A 17657-nucleotide genomic window follows, 5' to 3' on the forward strand; every position below is an offset into this window, starting at 1 on the left:
TTACGACAGTCTCTTTCATCTTCTTCATCACCGCAGTCATCCTGGCCATTGCATCTCAGGTTTATTGGGATACACTTCTGGCTCTTTGTGCACTTGAATTGCCCCGACAGACACACATGTGTGTCTGTAAATTCAAGGAAAACAAAAAAAAAAACAAGTTAAAATGATTAAAAGTTGAAAAGATTCAATACTCCAAAGGTAGATGAAGAAAAATGATGTTTGTTGACGAAATGTGAAACATGACATTTAAAGAAGTTTGGCCTGTTTCTGAAGCCTGCAGTGTATACAAGCACCTACCACAGTTCAGTTCATCGGAATTGTCCCCACAGTCGTTCTCTCCATCACAGATAAAGGCTGGAAGAGCACAAAGCCCAGTTCCACACTGGAAACGTCCTGGCTGACATCTGAATTCAGCTGGGAAAAGACAAAACTGCTTATGAATACTACCAGAGCAATGGTTAAAGTCTCACTATTGCTGTTCTTATGCTGTGGACTAATCAAGAATACCTATAAACTTGTATTTCCTTTATAATCTCAATCTGAGTATATATTGTAATTAAAGGGCACACATATGATTGCAAGACTAATTTCAAAGTCTGATATCTTTAATTTGCGCAGCTCTAGTTACAATGCTAATGACACAGAGTGAAAACGCCCTGCAGGTTGAAGCTTACCAAAGGCTCAACAGGGACCTGTAATTTCGGATCTAAATTCTTGAGTTCAAGTCTGCTTTAAGAAACTCCCTACCCCACTGTAATTCTATTTCCCAAGAAAGGAATTGTTCCTTCTCCAGCTACTCTCATTAGAAATAATGAGCAATTATGTACCTCTATAGTAATATTATATATAAGCATACAGTAGCTTAAAATAAAAACTTATGTAGAATGATTACATATGGTAAAATTTGCTTCAGAGGCCTCTGCAGCAGGAGAAGAGAACTAATTATAAAATTGTAAAAATAGGGGTGAGGGATTTCAATACAAAAAAAATCAAATTAACTGTTAATTAACCAGAAGACTAGAACACACAGAGCATTTTTTTCAAGTAAAAGCTTAAGGAAGGAAGACAAGGAGAGAACATTGTTATTGCTCAGAAAACTGCAGTGAAGAATAATGAGAATCTAAATGCCTACAATTGCAACAAAACGCAGGCAAATGAGATTAGAATCCCACATTTTTATTACACAGAAAAAAACCCCAAGTAAACCTGTCAGAACTTTGTGTTCATGCAAAGAATTCCACAATTCAAAATTAAAATCTTTAGTGAAAACATAGCTGGGATGAAGTAGAGTGTTTGAAAGATGAAAAATGTGTATGATTTTCCAAAGATCTTAAAAGGCTCAGAGACACAGGAACATAAAGTAGTGCTGCAAACTAAAGTGCCCACAGAAATCCTCTCCCTAAACTTTATAAATAAGTGTTCTGTTTGTTTTGGGCCCTGGTGACAGAGCCAGCGCGCACTCACGGCACTCGGCGGGCTCGTCGGAGCCGTCCCCGCAGTCATCCACCGTGTCACACTTCCACCAGAATGGGATGCACTTGTCGGTTTTGCAACGGAACTGCAAAGAGGAAAGGCCAGCAGGAATAAAAGATTTCGTGTTGACATTCATGCATTCATTCATTTATTTATTTCTAAGCAGGAATGGCACAGTTTATGAAAATCGGCTCTGCCGTGAGACACGGCTTAGAAATTTAACTTAAGGTAGAAACCAATTTTGGATTTAACTGGAGTCTGCTGTTTAAACTTGTTCAGTCTGTTAACTTGTTGTGCTTGCAGAAGAGAAAAAAAGAGATTCTCTTCTGAGAAAACAATGGAGATTGCATGCATCCAGGCTGAAGAGAGATAACGAGGGGCTCCACCAACCTTGGGGCTAAAGCAGACAGAAAAGCTGAATCTGGGTTAAAAACACCACATTACAACTACATGACTGAAGAACTGTGCAGGCTTGTAAAAATTGATAAAACAGTTTAACGCATATGCAACAAGTTAGAGGGATAAAATAAACTCAGGAATTTTTGGAGGTACATGTGTCCTTTAAAGGAACCTCTCCCACATGCGCCCAACGCTAAAATAAATTATACCAATGTTACAACTTCTACAAGTTGTGGAGTGTTTTTTCCACAAATCAGCTGCTTAAGGTATTGAAGCATCAAGGATTTTCTGGCTGATAATTTTACAAAACTTGTATTTTAAATTTTGGGGTTTTTTTATTTGGAGATGTTTGGCTCTGAGGTTGCCAAGGTGATAAAAATCACTGTAGTTTCGATGACTCTGTTACACTGGCTTACAATGCCCCAACACAAACTGCTCATCACATTTTGCTGCATTCTGTGATTTCATTCTTGAAGGTCTTATTCAAAGCAAACACTTCAATTCTGCTTTTACAGACTGTTGAAGCCGACAACATCATTTTTCCAGATAAACCCAAACACCCACAGTTACAGAAAAGAGCCTTAATGTGTGGTGTTGTGTACAGTATTGCTTACATTGTTTGAATTAAATGAACAAACCAAACGTAAAGCCTTCCAGACTTTCAAAAGGATAAAACATCCGTAGAAAACACTGAAATATCCTTTGTAAGAAGGCTGTGCATTCACTCTCTACTCAGGTGACTGTTCTGACTGAAAGAGGAATGCAAACAAAACAAAGTACAAACTGATGTAATTTTCTAGGGCTAAACCTAAAAACTGAGTACATTATGTGGCTCGTGTCAGGGAGAAAAATCTGGGTAGATTATCAGTCAGCTTTTAAGAAATGTTGGTTTTCCTACCCTGTGTCTCTATGAACAGAGAAAGTAAAGAAACCAAGAGATTTAGAAGGGCAAAACATTTCATTTTCTGTCTCTGGGCAGCTTTTTTCCACATTTTAAAAATCGTTGATTATTCAATAAAGCTGTAATTAAATGGTATATTACATTTGGTGCCTTAGCTCAGTTTATCTTTTCTGCCAAGAAAAATTAGGGTTTCAAAGGCACTTATGATATAGCACCTATGGTTGGAGTTACATCATTCCTGTAGCACCTTGAGGGACTTGCTGTGTAACAGGCTGGGCTGAAGGGCAGCTGTTACTGCCCCACACAGATCTGCAGCTCAGAGGGGTCAGCAGGAGGATGCCAAAGGCAGGAGACAAATAGAAACTCGGACAATTATCATTCTTTGTGTTCTCTACTTGTTCTGCTCACCACAAGGGAATTCAGGCTGTCAAAATGGCATCAGAAAGTTATTTCCAGGAAATAGGCACTCACTCTGAGATGTTGTTATGAAGATACTTGCATTCCCTTCTAAACTGCAGAGACAAAACCCTGCAAAAATCAGGGATCAGGGTCATATGGGTCTTAAGTGGATGGAGTTTTGGTGTTCAGGAGTCTTCTTTAAGTAATAGGGAATACAGTTTAGTGTTTTAATTGATTAATTTTTTCTGTTTTACCTATTGGATTGTTTTTAACACAAGTCTATAATTTTCCAATCTTTCTAACTGGACTGAGGTTGTTTTCTTTTTTTAATGCAAAATTCATTCATGCATCCCAAATCACTGTTACACACACTTTGTATTTTGATATTTCAGACAAATGTTTTTTCAAGGCTATTTTTACGGGTTTAGTGGCTCTGTTTGTTCTGATGACTGGCAGGAACACCAACATTTGAAAGCGAACAAGTCCTGTATTCTCTGGAGAAAAAACCATTTGCAAGTGTTTCCCACTAACAGCCTTGGAGACGAAACGCTCTGTGGAATCTGGTCCAGCTGGGATTCCTGCTTCAGATGCATTTGCAGAGGGCTTTGGCCACAACCCATGGCAGGCAGGGCACTGAGGGGAGGGGACGCCTGACCAGATGGGAAGAGTGGTTTCATGGGAGTTAGTGGTATGCTAATAGAACCATCCTATATTTGGTCAAGTTTCCAGTTCTCCTTCTCTGTTGGTTCAGGACTTTTTTCTTATAAGGTCATGTTCTGAGCTCACCCTCCTGACTGGACCTTGTTCCCTTATACCTGGCTGCATTTGCCCTGCCAAAAGGTTCTTTGGACCCAGCTCTGTACCCTGAACCCCCTTTGTTATTTTTGTTAATAAAGTTTTTATTTTCCAGGCTGGATTCCATCCCTCCCATTCCTCTTCCATCAGCCAGCTCCTCCCGGCTAAGCCGAGCAGGGACATCACTGCGAGCTTTCAATCTCGTAACGCTCCAAGTGCCCCCCCGAGTGCTGAGCTCCTTTTGAAGCTCCCCATTCCCTGTTGCACAGCAGGAGCAGAGCAGCCCAATCCCCTGCACCCCATACCTGGCTGGCAGTGCAGTTGGACAGGCACGTCCTGTTGTCCGCGGCCAGGTAGAAGTTGGTGGGGCAGGCACAGGAGTGCAGCTTGTCAGGGGCCAGCAGGCACAGGTGGCTGCAGCCACCATTGTTCAGCGTGCACACGTGTCTGGACACTGTGGACAGAACAGGGAGGTAGCTCAGAGACTTTTGTCTCAGCACACTTTGGGGTATCTGCTTTATGGATGAAGAAAATTGTGTGCCGTCTTTACAATGCAATGTCCTAAATCAAAAACCCACAGAGGCAAACTCTTCCTGCTGCCTTTAAGCTGTTCTCTGTTGTATGCAAAAATGAATTATTACCATGGCTGTAAGTTCAGTACTGAAGGAATGAGAGGAATAAAAAAAGCTCTTTTTTTAAATATAATGAGAGAAAAATTAGCTTATCTAGGTCAATTGCCAAATAGCATTCAGTTACAATTCAAATACAGTGATATCAGCAGATAAGACACAATCATACCACTCACATTCTCTGACGTTTCCCTCAGTCTAGCAGTATTCTTCTGCAATAGTAACACTTTTCAAAGGACCAGGTTAAAAGTTTCCATAACACACTGTTCCCCTTTTAAAAAATGGTAACTTGTACTGTAATGCAACTTAACAGTTCTTTACTTTCAGTCAGTATTTTGGTTAATTTTTAAGCACATAAATTATCTCTCTACTGAACAAGTTTTTTTTAGATGTACTTAATACTGGATGTGCTTAAAACATTAATCACAGATTTATGTTTAAAAACTGTAATTTGAAAACTTCCACAATCTGAAGCAGAACAGAAACAATCATTGCAGATAAATGAGCATGCAGTACCTCAGGACATGGCTACTCAGTTAAATACATCCATGTGCTGCTTGGGAAGCAGAGACAGGATAATTACCATCAGGCTGCCTGTAGGAATGATACACCTGGATGTCTGTGATGGTGTGCCACGAGTTAATCAGGGAGAGCCTGTCTGAGCCAGAGGTTTTGTGGGCACGGCTGAGGGATTTGGTTTTCCCGTCTGTCCAGTAGATGTAGTCCTCAAACAATGTCAGTGCAATCACCCCTGAGATGTCTTGGTTAGGGACTGGAAGGAGAGATCCTCAGATTAATGCTCACCCTTGGGAAAGTGCCAGCTAATACATTCCCCACTGCACAGTATTAAAATATTCCCCACTGTAACTTTCCCTACTCTGCATAAGCAGCATAAATTGACTCTTTTACTGGAATAAAAATTATTAGAAAACAACCAGAACATAACATAAACATCTCCTGATGCTTTGTGTTTAATACCCTTTCATACAATTAATAGCATTTTATTTCATCAAAATATACTGACAAGAGAGACAGGAAAAATAACCAAAAAGTGACATTAAAAAAATTTTGCAGTAAGAGGGATTATTGATCATTTCTAGCATCACCAACCACACAATATAAAAAAAAAATAGTCCATAGCTACAGTACCACAGAATTATGAGCCAGCATCATTTGGAAAAGGATGGAAGGACAAAAGGGAGAAAAAGCTTTGGAGCATTTTTTATCCTGCAGTACAGTCCTTAACCTGAAGTATTTGTTCTTGGTAAACAGTAGCTGAATGCCACCTTTTTTTTTTTCTTCCTCCTTTTAACATCAATAGGAGTAATCATAAATGTTACAGGAGAATATCTGACCACAATAATTAATTTGTAAATTATAATCTTTTGTTGCTGAATCATCTAATTACTGGTAGAGGTGAAAAGGCAGAGCAGCTGTCACATTTAACTAGCACATCTTTAACACCTTTACCTTATTTTCTGCATCTTTTTACCTTAAAAGTGTTGACATAGAGTAGGCAAATCTCAAATTCCTGTTGGAACGTTTTACAGCTCACTGAGATCTGATGACTGGTACTGAGTATATGGAACAACAACGTAGAAAATTCAATTTTCTACCCAGCAATCCTCCCTGTACTGAACTCCAGTGCAGGGCATGCTGCTCCTGGTCAAGGAGACCTTGCTGCTTAGGCCTGAAATGATTTTCCCTTTTTATATGTCTCCACGAAGCACATCTATCACACTGAAATAAGAATATGATATTTTTGAAAGAGCTTCAGATCATTTCCGAGAAATCAGTCAAAGTCTAAAGAAATCTTGGCAATTTTAACCCTAATCCTCATTACAGAGGTCCTTGCTACAGTTCCATACACGGTACAGTACAAGAAAAGCTCTTATAATTTCTGTGACTTTTAGAGTCCCACTGTGTAATGTTTCCAATGAGGAACACAAACCAGGCTGACAGGAGGAGAAGGATGGGACATCAGAAGCAGCTGCCCTGAATGAGGCCCTGAAGCTTTCTATAAAACTAATTATTTTATTTTTGCTTCAGTTCTGAGACAGTATTGGTTTATATAAATTATGACCCTTGCTTCTACTTTTGGCACCAAATTAAAGACGTCAAAGGTCTCACTTCAGTCTCTCTAAAGACAAAAAAACCCCTTTTTTTATTTTCTCTTTTTCTGATCAAAGTTAAGTTTAAAATCAGAATAAAACAGCATATAAAAGCATTAAAATACGTGAAGAGATTTAAATTTAAAAAATTATTTTGATTTCATCATCTTTATTATTACCCACCAATGAAAAATACACCCAATAGTCATTCTTATTTTGGCTATCCAGGAAGCAAACCCCATATCCTAAGCATAGATATATGAAAAAAAGCTTATTCTCTGGTTTTGTGTATGTTTGTGTGTAGCCAGACAATTTATCCTGCCTTCATTGGATTAGACATGAATCAAAATCCAGATGAAACTTTATATTCATGAGCTAAACAAGATTCAGGAGATTGCCTTGCACTGCCTGAATTGTCCCATCACACTGCATTAAGAGAGAAGCCAAGTTAAGTGTATGGCACAAAATATTAAATGATACAGTTAGAACACTGCACAGAAGAACATTGTTCATTGACTCAATTACAATTTTCATTTATTAAAAGAAAAATAAATTCTGCAAGTACCAGGTTGAAAAGCTTAATTCTTTTAAACTTCTTAAAAATAAACCCACCTCATCAATAACAATGCAACAACATATTAGACTCTCTTTTTTTATGTTCTTTAAAAGAAGAAGGGCAAAATATATTTGTTTCTAAAAACCAGGTTTCCTATTATTACCATTTATAGCTATGGAGTTAAAACTCTCAGTGTCTCAGCACTCACAGATTCAGGCTGCACTTTGTCCTGTCACTATTTTTATTTCTGAGCAACTCTGTAATTTTAATGGGCTTCTGCATTAACTTTTCATTAGGTCACAATCAACACAAAGTTGCACCATTTAAAGCTGTTAAAGCTAAATGTATTCTGTTGTGAAACAAAGTTATTAAAATATCAATTAAGAAAGCAATGAATAGTACACATATATACAAATGAAAATCCCTTTGAAGTAAAATAGAATATAACTACAGAATCACTGGACAAATATTTCTGACAAAAATCCTACCCTGACCATAAAAATATAAAATTCTTATAAAAGAATAGTTAATAATAATTACATAACAGAAAAACTTATAAAATTTCTTCTAAGCTGACCAATAAAACCCAATGTAGAAGATGAGCCTGTAAAGCCCGAGAGAGTTTTCTTAAAACAGGTATTGAAAGGCAAGCAATTCTGACTTTACTGTTTAAGGAATAGTTCTATCACAGCTGAATACAATTCTTCTTTCCCTTTTAGTAAGTTATAGCAAGGAAACATCAGAACTGTTGACATGTAAGAGGTTCTAGAATTTACAGTTCCCATCAACTGTGAATGACCAAACAAAAGGGAACAGAAAACTGAGGTCATTTTTCCATCTGATTATCTGATGGAGCAGTAAAATAGTCTCTCATGCTCTTTATTCTTTGCCTTTGAGGACATCAGTGTTTCACACTTTCCAAAATTTCAGGCAGTGAATATTGATTTTTTAAAAAATGTATGGAGTAGTAGAAACACCCACTTCCTTTTTCCACTCTTTCCTGTAACTCCAAAAAAGCTTTAGCTGATTGATCTCATCATAAATGACATACAGTACTAATACTGTATGTCTAATACTAATTATTAACCCTAATTAATACTAATTATAAACCCTACAGCAAGCTCTGTGGTGTGAATCAGTTTTAAACGGGACAGGATGACTAATTGTTCCTCTTTCTTTGTAAAGCACTGCAAAACCAGATTATTTTGTATGAATTTAAAGTAAAGGCAGGTTAGTCATAACAAAGCACCTCTGTTTCCTCTGCAGCTATTTGAAAACATTTTATCCCATTTCAAAACCACTAGTAAGAAATGAATATATTCTGTTAAAGCTTAAACATTTACTTTTGGGATTCCTTTCTCCTCCACAACCTCCTCCTCTCAGAGCTGGGCAAGTCCCTTGCACTTCCTCCTCCTCTAACACACCTGCTGCCAACTCTGATTCTCTAGTGGTGTTTCATTTAATGCATAAACCATGTATTTTCTGACACTGAATGCTAATCCCAAACAGGGCTAATCCCAAACAAGCAGATGAGAAAAGGGGCAAGAAAGAAGAGGCAAAAAGGAGAAGGAATGCACAGGCCTTTCAGAAAGCTGCAGAAAACAGGAGGAAAAAACACAGGCAGGGAATAAAAGGGAAAAACGGGGAGGCTTGTAACAGATCAGAAGTGGTGGGAAATAAAAATTATTAGATACTTGAAGACAAAAATGACAATATATAACATAATAAAGGAAGATAAAGTGCTGCATGAATTTAAGAGAAGAGCTACAGGAGGGAACATAGTTATGTAGACACCATGACATGGTTATGAGAACCATGACAGACTCAAAGTATATCTGTCTCTCTCTCCCCTGCATTTTGTATCAATTTTGATCCAAGAATATAAATTCATAGGCTGTAAGTCATATTTGTGATACAAATGTTTACTTTTCTCTGAAAAGTGAACTCTGCTTCCCTTATATTTTCTGAGCACGTTTACTTAAGCATAAAAAAAATGTTCAATTGATTTCAGGAATGAAAATCATTCCATCTAGGATTCCTGAGCTACAAAACCTGAAGCCATACAGAAGTGAAGCCCAGATCCCTTGGCTCTTATTGAAACACAAGTTTTTCCAAATAGAAAAGCAAATACAATAACATGAATAATAATAAAAAAAGGTCTCACTGGTGGATGGTAAAATCAATGTACCAAGAAAAAGTGTCCTTTGAAGGACAAATGTTGACCCCTTCTAAGAGAAAAACAAAATTATCAAAGTTATCAAAAAACAGATTTATATTAAAATATCAAATTTATCAGTGCCCTATCAAGTCCAGAAGATGGTTGATCACTTCCAAGACAGAAAGGGATGTATCCCTTCCATTTCCAAAACCAAGGGACTGCAACCTTGCCCTGCCCTTGTGCAAAATCTACAAAAAACAGAAGGGGTGAAAGATCCCTGTTAGGTTCCTCCCAAAAATTCACCCAACTAGAGTGCCAGTGCTGGGAACCCAATGCTAAAAGTAATCAATTATTGTTAAGCAACAATTTAAATGAGTTTCTAGCTCCCTGTAGCATTAGAGCAGTTTCTGTTTAAGAATTTTGGCACCCAAATACAGAAAACTTACATGGGTGACCCAACCTGAAAAAACATTCTACACTATTTTGAATTCCACTTCCTGAAACTTGATTTTCTGAACTGCAATAAAACAGAAACAAAAAGCCTACTGACATCTCCATCTAAATGGAACCAGTGGCAATCTCCTAGGAAGGGTTACAAACCCTCCAAAGACAAATTGCACCAAGGAAGAACAACACTTAACCAGACTACTTGGAGATTGCTGATCTCTTCTGCAGCAATTCCTGGCCCCTACTGTCCCATTGCCAAGTGAACTCCCTTGTAGCTGTTTCTGTCTAATTTTACATTCAACTTGGAGCCTCTATGAGACACAGTCAATACTTTTTTTATTTCCTATACTACTTACTCCTGATGCTTGTTCCCTTTGATAAAGAATTTGAAGTGCTTAGTCCATAAAATTAATAATGAATAATGACAATAAGATTATGTCTATTAAGCTTGTGACAAAGTATGTAGTTTTGACAGACATAATTAAATTTAAGTATATTACATTAAAATATTCTATTTTAAAGATGAGACATTTTACAATCATTATTACTTTTATGAAATGGACATGGGGTCTAGAAACCTAAACCTGTCAAATTCAATGAACAGCAAAAAAATATTCATGGACTATATAGACTAAGTCTATATATATAGTTTTAGGATGTTATTACTCATGTCTTTAATAACATGTTCATGCATAAATATTTCTTTCTGCAAAATTAATATATACATCATATATACCAGACACATCCATATTGGGTTAAGTATGAAAGCCAAAACTCCTAGCATTCAGTTGTGGGATATTTTGCCAGTATAAAAATATAACTGAAACAATGAAAACTGAGAATATTTCAACAAAGTCACACAAAACTTGTTATACATCCCCAAACTGCTATCACTAAAGAAGCAGGAAATTAAGCCTTAAATCTAAACATCTTTAGGCACTCATGTGTTTGAGATATTAAATTTCACTATTAGATATAACAACACCATGAGAAGAGATGCATAAATTTTTCAAAATCTGCCTATAAAACCAATTGATAAAAACTAGGAATGCAATATTTCATTGTCCCACTTTAAAATGTTTTATTACCTTTTTTAATTCACTGTGAGCAGCTGTTTATATGCCAGTAACTCCACGGCAGTACACAGCAGTAATAAATTACTCTCAAATATATACAAGTCACTATTTGAGTAGAATAACTGTGTGTGTTAGTGAGTTTTAAGGGTTTTTAAATTATTTTTCAGATTTACAGAGACCTTTTACCTGCCTGCCAGCCCCTCACCTTAGACTCCTGTCTTGGTTTTGATATCCATTCCCAGTGACCCCCAAGCTATTCCTTCTTTTATCTTTCCCTCTCCTGCCACCATCCAACTGTGAGGACATAAACCACTGGTTCACTTTGGTTTATCTCATTTGTGTTCTACTGGAACCATGGGAGCTGTCCAACATTGCCACTGCCTTGATCAAAATCCTCCTGTTTTCAATGGTGTTGATTGGAACAGAGAGAAAACAGAAAATCTCTGGTTTATGTTCTCTGTCCCGATGCCCCCTGACAGGAGCAGCTGCATGGAAAGTAATCCCCATCCCTTAAAATTTGGGATAGCTCAAGGAGAAGTTTGTCCAGCTCGTGGAGAAGTTTCAAGTATAGTGAACTATTTTAGAAGTTTATAATCTAATTTGAGTATATTTCCCCAGACCAGGGCAATATACAGAAACCAACCTGCTGGCAACCTTTGATGCCTCAGGTTTTAGCTTTTATATTTATCAGATTCTGTGCTGCTTTAGTGTGAACTTCTGAGCGTCATATTAGGGGATGGTGAGCTCCCTTCACAGAGTAGGGAGACAAAGCAATTCCTTCTCTAGCTGGGAACCAAGGACAAATGATCCAAATCTCAGGCCCAAGAGCATAAATAATGTGGACTGAAGAGAGAAAAACAAGAAGGATGGGACTGCATGGGCTAAAGCTCCAATTGGACAATTAACTACAATATGCAAATGGAGCAGAACTGATCAGAGTGAGAGTTCCTGTGACTGGTCATCCATTTTGTGACTATTTTGGTTCATCTTGGGTTTAGCCCTGGCTGGGCTCTTGTGTTGCCCAAGGTGGAGCCATTGAGGAGATCCTTTTAATAAATCCCTACTTTATTCTTTAGGTCCATCTAGTCTCCATTCTAGGTCAGCTTTCACAAGGCATCACCTTCATAAACTGGTCTTCATAAACTGGAGACTGGGGAACATTAGAGTAAAGTAACTGAGTGAATTGCCTTTAATGTAGGTGAATCTGAACAATTTCTCCTGAATATTATCCTTTAAAAGAGAAGGAACCCAATAGAATAATCAGATTTGGGAAGACATATGGATTGGAGAATTTTATAGGAACAATTATGAAAAGTGAATCCAGAAGTCAATAATGGAGAGAACGCAATTATCAGTTTGTGCTATCAGATGTGGATACAATGAATAATTCTATAGACTCCTCAAAAGCTGGGGAAAAAACTGTTGCCATATCAGAACTACTTCTCATCTACTCTGGGAAACAAAACCTCTTTCAGACTTCTCTAATTTTTGAGCTATGAAAACCTCCACTATAAATCTGGAAGGAATTGGTTTCTGTAATCTTTTTAGATCACTTCTACATCAGGACAATTTTATAAACAATTGGACATACTCTCTTTTAAAACTCTGGAGGCAGAGTCCAGAATTAGACACAAATACTAATTTTCTACCTGCAAACTCCTTACAATGAGCAACATTTGAAATTACAGGCCCTAAAAATTAAAGTGGTTGTAATGTCCAAACCCTCTGTACTTGTTACTTCAAAACTTGCATATATACTCTCCAATTCTGAGAATTGCAAACATTCAGGCAGAAGCTGTCTCAAGAACAGGGTGTTTTTTTCAAATTGAGGTCCTCCAGGAAAGTTATTCTCTGTTAACTATATTAGACCTAAAGAAGAAATTTAACAATAATAATTTATTTAAAGTGCAACACTTTTCCATTGCCTAATTTCCATGCCCCTGTCAGATGAAGGATTGTAGTACCCAACTTTTTGTTTTTACAGTATAAACCAACAACTTGACACAGTTTAAGGCGTAATCTCGGAGAAGTTTCTGTACTTCCTAAACTGGACTGTCAGATTTCCCTTTTATAGTTTCATTTTACTGAAATGCTCATCTTCAAAGGGAAATGGGGGAATGCATGCAGCTCCGGGATTTAGGAGCCTTGAAGGTTGGGAAAACCTGCAAGGAGCAGCCAGATACCCAAGGAACTGTGAAGCCTGCATCTCCTCTGGGCTGTGGGAATAGAAAGCAGCTAAGTCTGACAAATTCTTAAATTTTTTATTTATTTTTTTTTTAAAGCTCACATAAGTAAACCAGCTTAGTGCTTAGCCAGATTAGTGCTTCAATACTTGCTTAATCATTTACAGTGTATAACATTTGTGCATTCTGCAGTGCTGAATTGGCTAAGCTCTAAAGACAGTTTATATAACCAAGCATTAAACTTCAAACAGCTCAGCAAGGTCATCACTGCCCCAGCGCCAAGAAGAGCTCCCAAGCAGTCTAAGATTTCTGGCCTAGTTAGCATGTTTTCAAAATTCTTACTACGAGTCTCTTGGCAATTATAAAAGACAATTTCTCTGTTGAAATGCAGAGGAATTTTACAAGAGAAAAGCAGCAGATGTTCTCCTCAAAAAGCTTTAAGGTTCAGAAGAAACAAACAAATTTTAAAAACCCCATACTTGAAGAAATGTTAACACCAATATCTAAATACATGTAAACTCCCATTTCATGTAATAAACACTCCTTGGTTTAGCAGACAGCGTGTCAATAATTAGCCTAACATTGTTGTGTTTATCCTAAATTATCTGATATGGAGCACAGAACACTGCACACTGTCTCATACCATCCCTTAATGATATGAAAGCCACATTCTGGCAAGTTACTTCTATTTGCTGTGTCTTTTGAAATCTCTGTGGCATTTTCTGATAGATTTTGTAACAGACATTTTAAGATCCAAAAATCATAGTCTCAGGAAAAAACCTCAGAGCAAGCCAGCCTTATCCTCAGAGGTCACAGAATCAGGTGAGAAAATGCTTAGTTTGCCATTATTAGCACTTCAGATTGCATCACTCACAGCATTCCTGTTCACACTTTTTCCTCTCCTCCATGAAAATGTATTTTGTGATTGCCATATCCATGCCCTTATCCTTCTCCATTCGAAAACACAAAGGATAAGAGCAAACTCAACCATCACCCCCTTAGTTAACTTTGACAAGAGAAAATGTCCAAAACGACAAAGGAAAACAGACCATGAAATCCATGTGAAAAACATGCCTTCAAGGAGCACAGTTATCACAAGAGATAAAACCTAATCTTTCTCATTTAAGTGCTTATCAGTGTGGATTACAGATATCAGAAGGCCAAGGGGGAATCACAGCTCGAAACACTGAACTTCCCTGAGTTTCCCCTATTAAAATAATTATTTTACAATGGTTAAATTTCATCATCCAAAATATTTGTAGTTTTGTGCTTAATCACAAAGAAATTAATTTTGTTTTTGGTTGGTTGTTCCAGGAGAAAGCAGGGAGAAAGGGAAAAGACTTTGATTAAAGGTAAATTGATAATTAAAGGTGAACTCTGAAAAACTGTCAAAGCTCTCCTTGGAGCACCCACAGGGCTGTTTCATCTGTTTCAGACACCAAGAATTCTATCACTGTCTTGTTAAATCCACAGAAACTTTTCTATAACTTCATTTTAATCTGTTAATGATGTTTTGAGTGAAACTCCTGACAGCAGAAAGCGACGAGAGGCATTAGGTGTGGGCAGGTGGGAGAGGATCCAGACAAGGGGCACAAAGATGATCCAAGGCTTGGGAAGCTGCCATGACAGCAAAGACTGAGAGAACTGGGTTTGTTCACTCTTAAAAAGAGAAACCTCATCACCACATTCCAGCCTTTAAAGAGGCTGCAAAGAAATGGAGACTCCCTTTTTACATGGAAAAGGCAAGGGGGGATGGGAACAGGTCACTCTTGGGAAGATTTCGACTGGAGACAAGAGGAAAACTTTTCAAAATGAGAACACTGAGCCATTGGAATAATCTTCCCAAGGAAAGGGTGGATTGGACCCGTGGCTGTGGGTCATCTAGACCATGCTTTTCCCAGAAAAGATTGGACTAGGTGATCCATGAGGCTGGACTAGGTGATCCATGAGGTTGGACTAGGTGATCCATGAGGTCTCTTCCAACCTCATCCTCCACAATGATTGCCTAAGGAAAAAAATCTTGCTTTCATATCATTTAAATACCTCAGGATCTTTCTCCCAAAGCTCAATTTCTTATGGCTTGAATATTTATACACCATCTGGACTTCAAAGAGACATGTCCTCAAAAGCAGCATGATTCCAGCTTTACACAAAGTCACTATTGCTTCTGGAGCTTGCCTCAGATATGTCACTGGTACCAAATTTGGATAAATTTGCTGTGGCATTGTGACAGATTTCCTTCTTCTCCAGAAATAGAAATCCTCAGAAGAAGACATTAACTCTGCAGATATAAAGCAGTTGAAACTGATTTTATCCAATTGTTCAAGAGAGCCCCACAGGCTGGAGACCAACCAAGGCAATGGACACTGAGGATGGTCTGGATGGAATTTTGCATCAATCTTCTGAATTTAGTGACATGAGGACATTTTTGGGGGAAGAGAAATTCTGAAACTCTCAGGCTGAAAGGGAAGACTGTGAAAGGTTTGACCACCGTGGTCAGTTTAGGGCTAAGAGAGACACATTGGCAATTATTTACTTCTTTCCTTTGAAAGATACAGAAAGAAGAGTAAGAGGATAATTTTATGGGAATGAAAATAGCAGGATAGCAGCACAGGGAATGACATCAAGAGGAGTAGGGAGCTTTGCTTCCTCTGTCAGAAGAGCAGAATGTCAGCAGGATTCCAGCTCAGGGCTATATCTGAGTGAGAGCTGCTTAGGTGAGCAGGTTAGAACTGACTGGTGTTCATCCCAAAAAAAAACCATGGAAATTATGCTGAGATTAATAGAAATATTTGCAGCTCTTGTAGCTACTGCTAGAGTGTCTCCAATCTACCATCTCAGACAACTGCCATTGAATTATTCATGATGCATTTATAACCTACAATTCATGAATGCAGGGGCTAGAAAACTTATTGGTTTCCATTTTTTATTTCTTGGTGAACCTTTGATCTGAAAATAAAGTAGTTATTTCATCAGTTGTGGTTTGGAGAAGACCTGGAGGCACCCAGTATGAGATAAAAGCCTAAAAAAGCCCAGATCCATGAAGTCTTACCAGCAGTACAGCAGTGCTGAGGTTTGGGTAAAGCTTGAGGAAGGAGCTCAGGTAACAATTTCATCTCAAATAAAATTCCCAAAAAAACTTATAATTTCATATATTTGAATTAAAATGAAAGCTCTTTAATTATACAATTTGGAATATGAGAACAATTCATCATAGTGTAGAATTTTAATTTTTTCGCATACTTTACAGATAAATGACACAAGCTGTTTAATTATCTGTCAGGTGAGAAGCAAAACACAGAGATAAGGATTAGTTCATTACATAAGTATTTCAAAAGTTATTATTTCACCCATCTACCTGGAAAGCCCCAAATTACATTTGAAATACTGGTCTCATGCTGAGCAGACTAATAGCTTTTCCAGGCTTTTTGAGGCAGGAGAAAAGGCTGATTTTAGCCCCCTATTCTGACACATGGCACAGAGGATCCCTTCTACTTTGAAGAGCAAGTTTCACTCACTTTGCAACTTAATCAAGAACCTGTCTATATATGCCAAGGTATAAAATTGAAAGAGTGCCTCAGATTACTGCTTGTGTTCCTAGAGTTTCTTTTCCTATTTGACATTTTTCTCACAAACACATAGTACTGCACGTTTAAAAGTTATTAATATCAATAACAGAACAAAAATGAAAAGCTGATTTAATATATTGATAAAAGGAAAAAAAATCCTCAAAAAAGGTTGGTAAAAAGGTTTTTAAAGGACAATTTTTACATAACTATACATAACATTGAAAGCATCAAAAAGAAAAAAAAAAACAACCAACTGAAGTGTTGACCAACCTTTATGTCTGTGAGATCCATCCATGTCAGAAAACTCAATGTGGTTTTCATCAGCCCAGTACAATCTGTGGTTGACATAGTCTATGGTGAGAGCCATAGGTCTGGAAATCTGTGTTTCTATAACCACAGCTTGCCTGGAGCCATCCATCCCAACACGGCCAATGTGAGGGGACTCACAGCAATCAATCCAGTACAGGTACCTGTGGAACCAAACACAGCAGCTGAGTAACTGTGATGCCTCAGGTTTTAGCTTTTGCATTTTTCAGATTCTGTGCTACTGCAGTGTGTGGGTCTGGGCTTCATGTGAGGGGATAGTAAGCTCTCTGCACAGAGCAGGGAGACAAAACAATTCCTTTTCTACCTGGGGACCAAGGACAAATCTCAGCCCCAAGAGCATAAACGTTGGCTGAAGAGAGAAAAACAAGAAGGATAGGACTTCATAATCTAAAGCTGTAATTGGACAATTAATTCCAATATGCAAAGGCACCAGAACTGATAAAAAAATGAGAGACCCCGTGACCAGTCATCTATTTTGTGACCATTTTGGTTCATCTTGGGTGCAGCTCTGGCTGGGCTTTTGTGCTGCCCAAGGTGGATCTATTGAAACCTTCTAATAAATCCCTACTTTATTCTTTAGGTCCATCTAGTCTCTGCTCTAGGTCAGCCTTCACAAGGCATCAGCAGCAATAAC

The 17657-nt window shown here is 37.9% G+C and overlaps 1 protein-coding gene across 1 annotated transcript in view; it reads right to left on the reverse strand.

Moving 5' to 3' along the window:
• The window catches only part of LRP1B (LDL receptor related protein 1B), a 632190-nt gene that overhangs the window by 74978 nt on the left and 539555 nt on the right, over positions 1–17657 (reverse strand). The window contains exons 60-65 of the mRNA XM_036387231.1: positions 16967–17166; positions 5180–5368; positions 4273–4421; positions 1465–1558; positions 298–414; positions 5–124 (exon numbers count right to left, since the gene is read on the reverse strand). Of these exons, the coding sequence (XP_036243124.1) occupies positions 5–124; positions 298–414; positions 1465–1558; positions 4273–4421; positions 5180–5368; positions 16967–17166 (869 nt within the window). The remainder of the gene's footprint in view (positions 1–4; positions 125–297; positions 415–1464; positions 1559–4272; positions 4422–5179; positions 5369–16966; positions 17167–17657) is intronic.

The sequence above is a fragment of the Molothrus ater genome, chromosome 7 (assembly GCF_012460135.2).
Source record: "Molothrus ater isolate BHLD 08-10-18 breed brown headed cowbird chromosome 7, BPBGC_Mater_1.1, whole genome shotgun sequence".
NCBI lineage: Eukaryota > Metazoa > Chordata > Aves > Passeriformes > Icteridae > Molothrus > Molothrus ater.